The sequence below is a fragment of the Acyrthosiphon pisum genome, chromosome X, assembly GCF_005508785.2.
Source record: "Acyrthosiphon pisum isolate AL4f chromosome X, pea_aphid_22Mar2018_4r6ur, whole genome shotgun sequence".
In the NCBI taxonomy this organism is placed as follows: domain Eukaryota; kingdom Metazoa; phylum Arthropoda; class Insecta; order Hemiptera; family Aphididae; genus Acyrthosiphon; species Acyrthosiphon pisum.
In genome coordinates, this window is record NC_042493.1 from 58877604 (window position 1) to 58887804 (window position 10201).

Here is a 10201-nt window from a genome sequence, read left to right on the forward strand (position 1 = left end):
CGTCGTCGTACCATAACCGCCATGTTATTGTTGTTTCTATTATCTATTATTATCAATTTATCACCGAGACGCAGCCTCTTACGCGCACACAAACGCTGTTTATCATCATAATAACAATCCGGCAGTCGCAATTACGACCGGAATTGGCGTTTCCGTCGGTAGAACCTGAGAAATATATAGAAGTTCGATAGACAAGTGCGCGCAGACAGCCCGTCGGACGCACGAACGGTCGTCGACGTACGAAACGATGTCGTCGCGTTCAGGCTCATCCCTAGGAGGTGGCGGTGGCGGAGGTCTTTCCGCCGGCCATCACAAGCTAGCCGAGAAGTTGAGCTTGATCAACGACCGGGGCGTGGGCATGCTCACGCGGATCTACAACATCAAGAAGGTACGTTGCTGTCGTTTGTATTCACCGATGTGCGTTTGCCGTTGTATTCATTTTGCCATTACCACCCCGTTCGAAAGACACATCCTTCTACTGAAGGCGCTGGTCGTTCTGCTGCGATGATGGTGTTAGTCCCGGTGGTGTTAGGGTTGCCATATCATGATTATTATGAAATATTAGGTACCTACGTGTTTTTGTGGATAGTATGTCTGATTAAAAAAAAATATAGGTGCGTCACAGTTTTCAAATGTTTTTTCCATACACTTAATACCTAGCTACCCAAGTAGTTTACCTGTCTTGTCAAATACATAAACTAAAAAACTTTTATTAATAAGTAGGTATTCTTTTGAATAGAGAAATTAAAATGTATGAGCTTAGGGATGAGTCAAATTTAATAGATTATTATAAGTAATATAATACCGTCTATGTCTTTGTTTTTTCTTTGCACTTTTAATAATAAGATTGTTCCTAATTATCAAAATAAGTACACAATATAGGTAAGTAGTTTAAATGCTTAAAATAATACTAATAATATTAATATTTTTTAGATTGAGCATATTCATAAAGCTACAAATAGTATAGGTACCTACTTTAATAATTTAGATGGTATCTAATCCTAGGTCAACCAATATACCTTTTTTTTTACATGATATTGAGGAATGTAGGAATAACTGCTATTAGCATCGCTTCTCATCCTACCCTCATTGTTTATTGTTGAAAACAAAACATTTTGGTATAATTGGTATAATATATCTAGTTGTATTACCTACTTATTAATATAATATTACCTGAGTGTCATTTTTAAAATTATTTTAATGACAGGCATGTGGCGATGCCAAATCCAAGCCAGCGTTCCTGTCTGACAAAACACTTGAATCTGCAATTAAATATATTGTGCGCAGGTTTCCCAATGTAGACATCAAAGGTGTAAGTATTTTTAATAGATAGTAATATAAATGTATGTACTTAGTTAATACAAGTATTTGTGGCTTTAATATTGACTTATTTTTTTGGGGAACTTTTCAAACATGAGCAGCTTCAGGCCATTACACCCATACGTAACGACATCATAAAATCACTGTCTTTATATTATTACACATTTGTCGACCTTCTTGATTTCAAAGATCAGGTGTGTGAACTATTAACTACTATGGACGCATGTCAAGTGAATCTGGATATTGTAAGTATTTTTTTTTAATTTTTCTATAAATAAATGGTTACTACCATCGATTACATTACTAATATTTGTTGACTATTATCATTGTTTTAATAGACTGTAAATTATGAGCTAACACGAGCCTACCTAGATTTAGTGGCCACATATGTAGCCCTCATGGTTTTACTATCACGTGTTGAAGATCGCAAAGCCGTGTTAGGTCTATTTAATGCTGCACATGAGATGGTACATAATCAGAGGTAATGTATTACTACTATACTCTACTCACAAAAAGACATAAGTAACGCAAACGGCGGCGACCAGTTACCCCCACAAATTCATGAATCTACATGTATACCTACTGTGTAGTATTGCCACTCCACTGCGCACAAGTTGGCCACCGTTTGGGTTTCTTATTTTGAATAGAGTATAGGTATATAAAAACATAGAATAAATAATATACCCTCACAACCCAGCAATATAAATCCTCCAGCACATTTTTATATTTTTTATCTTTTTAACTCATAACAAAATATGTAGGTTTCATCACAGATAATGCTGTATATTTTTATTTTTTTGGATATGTGTGTTATTTTTAAGTTTGTTTTTTACAACTGTCAATTTATGTGATTTGTTAGTAAAAACTATTCTTAAAGGACTTTTGTCCATTAAACTAAGCTAAACTAAATAATCTCAGTATGTATATTCAAAGCTGGGCAAGTTAATCATTTTTTTTCAACTAGTTGAAGTTAAGTTACTTTAATAAAAAAACTACCTAAGTTAAAATATAAGTTTCTGAAACTGTCTAAATTTCTAACTTAGTTAGAAGTTAGTTTGGTGAAAATAGTAACTTAAGTTAGAATAGAAGTTAGAAGTTAGTTTTTTTTTATAGATTAAAAAACCTATGTAGATAAACGGGTAAACGTAAACCACCGATAACACTACCACGAAAATTCGGCATCGTGTCAACACTAATTAATTAAGCCTCCCATATAGATACTATTTATATCTATAAATAGTAGATATAGTATACTTCTATATCAGCCCTATGTCATAGTTCTCCACTTTTGATTTGTTAACTTTTTTCAAATAAAATAATAATGTCAACTAATAATGGAAAGTACAATATAGACGAGAATATAAAGTTAAAAAATATTTTAGAGGGGTGTGCATATCAAAAATTCTGTGAATATACCTATCTTTTTTGTCATGGTTTAACATGTGTATTCGAGTGTGTATTATTGTATTTATGAAATTGATTTTTGAAATTTTCACTGTTCATCTTTTTGCCCTTTTTGCTCATTATATTAATAATTTGTTTTCAGTGATTTGAGCTTCCCACGTCTTGGCCAAATGATTGTAGACTATGAGCAACCAGTCCGTCGGTTAGCTGACGAATTTGTGCCACATACAAAGCTTTTATCTGGAGCTTTACGTTCTCTTTGGCCAGTGTATGTACAGCGCAACCTGACTGCAGATAAGTGGAGGTAAGGACTATTATTATTTTGATAACATTTTTATTTTTAGCAATGTTGTCTTATCTTTTCCACTTAGAATTATTATATTGAAGAGTAATTAAACTATTATCCTAGGTCTGACCAGAAACTCAGTCTAGTGGGTAACCCTGCTCAACTACTGAAACCTTCATCTACAGACACTGTGTCTTGCGAGTATCTTTCCTTAGAGACAATGGAGCGATGGATTATATGTAAGTAGACATTTTTGGTTTTTATTCTTTTGTTTCTCATTGATACATTTAGTTCTTACTGGGAACACCCACAATTTAAATTATGATTGAATAATGTTTTTGTATGTTGTTTTCTTCTGGACAGTTGGCTTTTTGCTGTGCCATCAAACGTTGCAGCAACAACCACCGAACCAGCAGCAACACAACCAAGATGGTAATGTAGCTCATAAACTGTGGCTAGCTGCACTAGAGTCAAATTGGTCAATTGCCCTGTTTAGGGATGAAACTGTACCCATTCACTCATTTGTTCAGTCGTTTTTTGATACATTAAAGGGTTATGGAAAGAGAGTATCTGAAGTTAAAGAGGCACATACACATGCTACACAAAAAGCGTTAGTATTATTACTATTGAAAATATTATTGAATAGGTATGTAATAATTTATGCAATTCTTTTTATTACATTTTAGTGTGTACCGACACCGTGAGCGTCGTAAGTACCTACGCACGGCACTTAAAGAATTGGCACTTATACTTACTGATCAGCCAGGGTTATTGGGACCGAAAGTCCTGCTGGTATTTATTGGACTAAGCTTAGCTCGAGACGAAGTATGCTGGTTGCTGCGACATGGTGCACCCAATTCTGGCGGTGGTAACAGTCAAAAAGGAACAGGGACAGGTACAGGAGGTACGGGAAAATCTAGTTCCAGCGGAAAATCATCCGGTGTAGAAGACCTTTTAGTTGACAGGCAGCTTCCTGAGTTACTATTTCACATGGAGGAGCTTAGGAGTGAGTTACTAACAGTGTTGTACAAAGATAATTTTTTAATATATGTATTAATACTTTAAAAGTTAAATAAATGTTATTTCTAAAATAAATATTAACATTTTTTAACTTAGTAAAAAATAAACCAAGGTCAATTTTTAAAAGACCATACAATTAAATACAATTAAAAAAAACAAAAGTTAAAAATATTTAGATATTTATCCATATATTATTATTTAATATAATAATATATGGATAAACTATAATTTGAATAGCTGATTATTGATTTAAGTACTGAATTTTTGAGTTGTATTCTGAAATAAATTCCTTGTATAAGTACCTAATTAATAAGTATATAACTTATAATTAAAGACCGGATTTATATGCTTTTTAAATTGTAAAACATGCACTAAAAAAAGTCAAAACATACAAGAATAAAATACAAAACATGCTTGGTAAAATTTTAATTTTTATTCAAGATTTTATTAAAATTTTTATAACAAAAAGTAATATGTATAATATAGCACAGATATGCAGTACAAAATTGAAATTTAATTTTTATCATTATTCATTAATAGATTGCAAACCAAGTAAATAATATTTTAGTAAGTAGGTACGACAAATTTTATTCTTTGTAACATAAAATATTTGATTTATAACATACATATTTTAATCATTTTTTTTTTTTTTTTGGCTCAACATATTTGTATGCTTTTTTGTTAAAATATGCAATAATATTCAGTATACTGTCAAAATTATTTTGATATTTAATCAATCAAGTACTGATTTATGGGCACTCATTGCCTGCATGTATATGTTGTTGAAAATAGCAACATGCATTTTATGCAAAGTCAGTTTTTACTAATGATCATAACTGCCTACAGTATAATATGTATTATTAAAATATATGTATACATTATTCATGTTAGTATTGTATTTTGTTTCAGTATTTAGTTGATTTTATTATTAATAATTTTGATTTATGATCGATTCAAATTTAAAAAGTGGGGAATGCAAGCACTCTGTTGACATTCGGTGAATTACGACGCCGATATATTGTTTACCTAAAACCTATTCACATATTTATAACTAAAAACGTTTAAAATATTAACTTGAGAAATCTAATAATTTAAAATTGAAAATATATTTAGGTATATTTATTATTTATAGTAACAATATTATATACAAGACAAGTGTTTATTAAAATAATAATTTATAGTATTGTTGTTTATGTATACTTAAAAATAATAAGTCACAACACTGGTTTATCAATAACAATTTAAATTATTAATTTTTGTCAACTGTAGTGGTTTTTCATAATTTTTATTAATTCCATCTTTATAATTGTTCTTTGTCATAACTATTTAGTGCTGGTGCGCAAGTACAGTCAGGTTGTACAACGTTACTACGTTCAATACCTGGTCGGATTTGATGCTGTCCAATTGGCGCAGTCTATACAATCTGTCTATGGAAATCAGCAAGATCAGCAACATTATCAGCAGGATCCTTCTTATGTCATCCTCCAGTCTATTGTGCATACTGTATCTGCATTGTCGGTCAAGCAAGGTACTTAATCACATGGTTTTTTTTTTTAAAAATTATGTATATTTTTTATTTATTCGCTGATTTTTAACTACAACTAAACAGTGGAGGACAATGAGCTATTTGATTTGCGTGCTCTGCGACTTGACTGGTTCCGTGTTCAAGCCTATTGTTCATCTGCTGGATCCAGTGGTGGTGGTGGCTACAACAGCAACAATTCAAAACTGAACCTTTTTGATCACCGTCAGCTAGCTTCCCAGCTAGACACTGCAGCGCACCATACACGTATGGTGGACTATCTCGATGAAATGCTTGTTGACACTTCCGATTTGTCACTGTTTTGGTATATTTATATTATGTGTTATATACTTATGTGTAATACTGATGCTTGGCTGTTGTTCAGATTAGCCAACTAACTAACGTTCAGTTAAATAACAGCGTTTGTCTTATTATTAAAATATTATAACATATACATTATAAAAATGTAAGTAATAAGTTTTTCTAATTTTACAGATGTTGTTATTTGGTTATTAATCAACAGTGGTTAGTCTAATCATTTTATCGACTAGTATTTATATTATCCCCTAACATTGATGGCTTATGTCTAGAATCTTGTTATTGTTTTAAAGCTGTGGTTCAACTTAATATAACAGCTGGTTACTCTAAATAATAGACTAGTCAGATATTATTACTCATAATATATAAATGTATTTGCTTTTGTTTATCTAAATTTTATTTGTCTTTTGTTACCTAAACAGAGGATTTATATAAAATTTTGAAAGGGGTTTCACTTAACATTTAAATATCTAATTATTAATTACTAACATATTATTTTTGTATATGTATCCGGGCAGCTTCTACAATAAAACATTTGAGGATCAGTTCCATATGTGTCTGGAATTTCCAGCTCAGAATCGGTACATTATTGCGTTTCCACTAGTTTGCGGGCATTTTCAGTCATGTGCCCATGAACTCTGTCCTGAAGAGGTAATGTAATAATACATTATTCACCCACAATAAACTTTACCTAAAACATTATTTGTATAATTATTAATTGTTGTTAGCGCCACCACATTCGCGAGCGCAGTCTGTCAGTGGTTAATATGTTTCTAGACGACATGGCTAAGGAAGCCAAGAACATTTTGACAACCGTGTGTGATGAACAGTGCACAATGAGTGATCGGCTTCTGCCCAAACATTGTGCACTGCTGATTGCACAAGCGGTAAACCGAAAGAAAAAAGACAAGTCTTCATCTAGCAAAGGGAAAAACACGGGAGCTTCTATGTTACTTGGGGGAGCAGGTGATGACAATGACAGACCGGGGTCAGAAAGTTATCGTAAGACACGCGAGGAGTTGACCACGTTAGTTACTACTATAAATAGATAATATTATTCTAAAATATTCAATAAAAACATATTGAAAAAATATAACTAATTAGTTCTCTTTATTTTTTAAAGTTTGGGAATTGCATTTTATTATGATACACTTATTGACAACTTATAATAGGCTTTATCAATTTATCTTTTAAATAACAGGATGGACAAGCTACACATGGCCCTTACCGAATTATGCTATGCACTGAATTACTGTTCTACAATAAATGTATGGGAATATACATTTGCACCACGCGAGTACTTGCACCAACATCTAGAAACGCGGTTTGGTCGGGCTCTGGTGGGCATGGCCATGTTTAATGCTGATACGGGTGACATTGCCAAACCGTCAGAGCTACTAGCCAGTGTTCGAGCCTACATGAGCGTTCTGCAAACTGTCGAAAACTATGGTAATACTCAATCACCACCGATAAATTACCAATATGTAGACTAATCTAGTTTATTGAAAATTCTAATGTAGTCCACATAGACGTGACAAGAGTTTTCAATAATGCGTTACTACAACAAACCCAGCATGCTGACAGCCACGGTGACAAAACTATCGCATCATCATACACTCAGTGGTAATGAAATTTGACTTTTTAAAAATATAAATTTCTATGGTTTTTACTTTTGGAGAAGTGGTTTACATAACTCACTTCTTATATTTTACTGCTACAAGTATATTAGTGTTATACTAATTTTAGTGCTGCTTACTGTTCATAGGTACTCGGAAGTTTTATTACGTCGGGTGAGTGCTGGCAACATATGTTATTCACCAAATCAACGAGCATTTGTCAGTCTTACTGCAGATGGAGCAGTCCCATTCAATGCAGAAGAGTTTAGTGACATTGGCGAGTTGCGGGCCCTTGCTGAACTTGTAGGCCCCTATGGAATGAAATTGCTCAATGAGACGCTGACATGGCATGTAGCCAGTCAGGTGCAAGAACTAAAAGTAAGTAATAATAGTCTATATTAAAGAATAACGAATCAGAATACATTTGAATCAAGCAATTTATCATACTTTTTTTAACTCTTAGAAATTAGTAGCTGCTAATCGTGAAGTTTTGCTGGCACTACGCACAAATTTTGACAAACCAGACGTTATGAAAACCGAATTTAAGAAGTTGCAGCGTGAGTTCATTACAAGCCGTACACATAAATGGTCGTACTTGATTATTCAGTTAATTTTGGTTTAATTGTTTTAAGATGTGGACAACGTGCTTCAGCGCATGACTATTGTGGGTGTGATCTTGAGTTTCCGACAGCTAGCACAGTCAGCTCTTCGTGATGTCCTTGAAGATCGTGTCCCTTTCTTGTTGGCTAGTGTCCAGGATTATCACCAGCAGCACCAGCTTCGTGTTGGTGGTATAATGGGTAATGGTGGTGTCAATGGAGTTGGAGGAGTAGTGGTAGGAGGAACTGGCAGTGTCAATGGGGTTGGCGCAACCGCTGACACTATGGTGAGTAATAAAAAAAAACACATTAACATTACACATTGATATTTCTAATTTTAAAATTAATGTGCATACCATATGTTGCAGCTTGTCAGCGAAATGGCTTCGGCTGCAGGCTTGGAATGTGCTGTAGACCCTGCGCTGGCAGCTGCACTGCGCAATCAAAAGACGGGTATGTTATGACTTATGATGTAATATGTACTCAGGATTTAAAGAGCCTCAAGGTCCCTAGGCAGTTACCAAAATAGGCCATTTATTGTTATTTTATCAAAAAAAAACCACCATTTTATTTATTAGTATATTTACTTGGTAAAAAAATTAACAATTTCACTTAATATTACATTAATAATAAGTACTAAAAATTTTTACTGTGAAACTTCCATATAACTAAGTCTCATGTGGAACAAAAACAAATTGTTGAGAAATTTGTTGAATAGAATTTAAGCATGATTAACAATGAAGGTTAGGAAGGTTTTCAAAAATCTGTATAACAATACGACTAGTTTTATTTTGTGCAAATAATCAGATAACTTTGGTATAATCCACTGATCGTATTTACTATGTAAAGCACGAATAGTGAACTAAACTTATTTCCTTCTGTGGTAGACCTTAAATAATTTTTAAGTCTCAGGAGCGCTGTAAAATAAAATTTTTCTCCTTTACGAACTTTATAAGACAACAAATGAACTAGTATATTATATATACACTAAGTTCCATCTAAATCACCATTAGGCATTAGGTAATAATCAACTAATGATGAAAGGGACAAATGTTTGCATACTTATGAATAATCAGTAAAACTATATTTGTTAAATTTGCTTACATAATTTTTTTCTATTAAAATTTTAAAATTTGGGTTAATTAGTCGAAAGCCCTTTTAAGGTTGGGGCACTAGGCAGCTGCCTTTTTCGTCTAGGCAAAAATCTGGTCCTGGATATGCTACTTATTAGTACTTGAAAACGATGTATTTCATTTTTGCAGCTGATGAGCATGATGAACATTTAACAGCGTGTTTGCTTATGGTTTTTGTTGCCGTCTCGGTGCCCAAGTTGGCGCGGTCTGAACACTCATTTTACCGTGCTTCGCTGGAAGGGCATGCCAACAATGTGCACTGTGTAGCAGCTGCTGTGAATGCTGTCTTTGGGGCACTATTTACTGTTTGTTCTGCTGGTGCAGGACCGGGGGCTGGTGCTGGAGCTGATCCAACTTCAGTTGCCGCAGCAGGAAGCGATATTGAAGACCGCATGAAAGAGTTCCTGGCTGTAAGTTACACATATCCAACAACTGTCTCTTTCTGTCTATTATAATAATTGTATTGTGCTACCTTCATCACTTACGTTAATGTTAAGTGCCACACACCTTTTATCATTTAATAGAAAAAATGTATTTTAAAAACTATATGCCTTATGAAATTTAGCTTGCCTCATCCAGTCTGCTGCGTCTTGGCCAAGAAGCTGATCGTGACACTGTGCGTAACCGCGAGTCTGTTTACCTTTTACTAGATCAGGTACATAATATTATCAGTATACACTAATTCATCATTGCCAATCTTCATAATATTATACGTTTTAAGAGGATGTGATACCCGCATATGTTGTCTCCGTCTTACATAGTGCATGATATAGCAAATTTTACACTCAGCAGAACATGTGTAGCTCCGTTAATTTAAAAATTAGAGTAAATTAACCTCTTATAAAATCTAAAGATAAGATATTATCAAGGCAACCTCGTATGCTTTTTAGTATATTTTAATTTTAAAGCGAGTTATGAGTATTTTAAAATTGTAAATTTTTATACATCTTAAAATACTCACAATTCGCTTTAAAATTAAAATA

General features: G+C 33.4%; 1 protein-coding gene across 1 annotated transcript in view; it reads left to right on the plus strand.

The window, feature by feature from the left end:
* The first annotated feature begins 22 nt into the window (after nucleotides 1–22).
* LOC100165525 (membrane-associated protein Hem) overlaps nucleotides 23–10201 on the plus strand; it is a 10760-nt gene continuing 581 nt past the window's right edge. Inside the window, exons 1-20 of the mRNA XM_003246316.4 lie at nucleotides 23–388; nucleotides 1208–1312; nucleotides 1422–1565; nucleotides 1659–1801; nucleotides 2867–3028; nucleotides 3134–3249; nucleotides 3374–3620; nucleotides 3697–4016; nucleotides 5361–5558; nucleotides 5640–5877; nucleotides 6389–6521; nucleotides 6599–6897; nucleotides 7072–7319; nucleotides 7391–7493; nucleotides 7636–7864; nucleotides 7950–8043; nucleotides 8119–8372; nucleotides 8454–8538; nucleotides 9348–9628; nucleotides 9784–9873. Of these exons, the coding sequence (XP_003246364.1) occupies nucleotides 248–388; nucleotides 1208–1312; nucleotides 1422–1565; nucleotides 1659–1801; nucleotides 2867–3028; nucleotides 3134–3249; nucleotides 3374–3620; nucleotides 3697–4016; nucleotides 5361–5558; nucleotides 5640–5877; nucleotides 6389–6521; nucleotides 6599–6897; nucleotides 7072–7319; nucleotides 7391–7493; nucleotides 7636–7864; nucleotides 7950–8043; nucleotides 8119–8372; nucleotides 8454–8538; nucleotides 9348–9628; nucleotides 9784–9873 (3630 nt within the window). The 5' untranslated portion in view covers nucleotides 23–247. The remainder of the gene's footprint in view (nucleotides 389–1207; nucleotides 1313–1421; nucleotides 1566–1658; nucleotides 1802–2866; nucleotides 3029–3133; nucleotides 3250–3373; nucleotides 3621–3696; nucleotides 4017–5360; nucleotides 5559–5639; nucleotides 5878–6388; nucleotides 6522–6598; nucleotides 6898–7071; nucleotides 7320–7390; nucleotides 7494–7635; nucleotides 7865–7949; nucleotides 8044–8118; nucleotides 8373–8453; nucleotides 8539–9347; nucleotides 9629–9783; nucleotides 9874–10201) is intronic.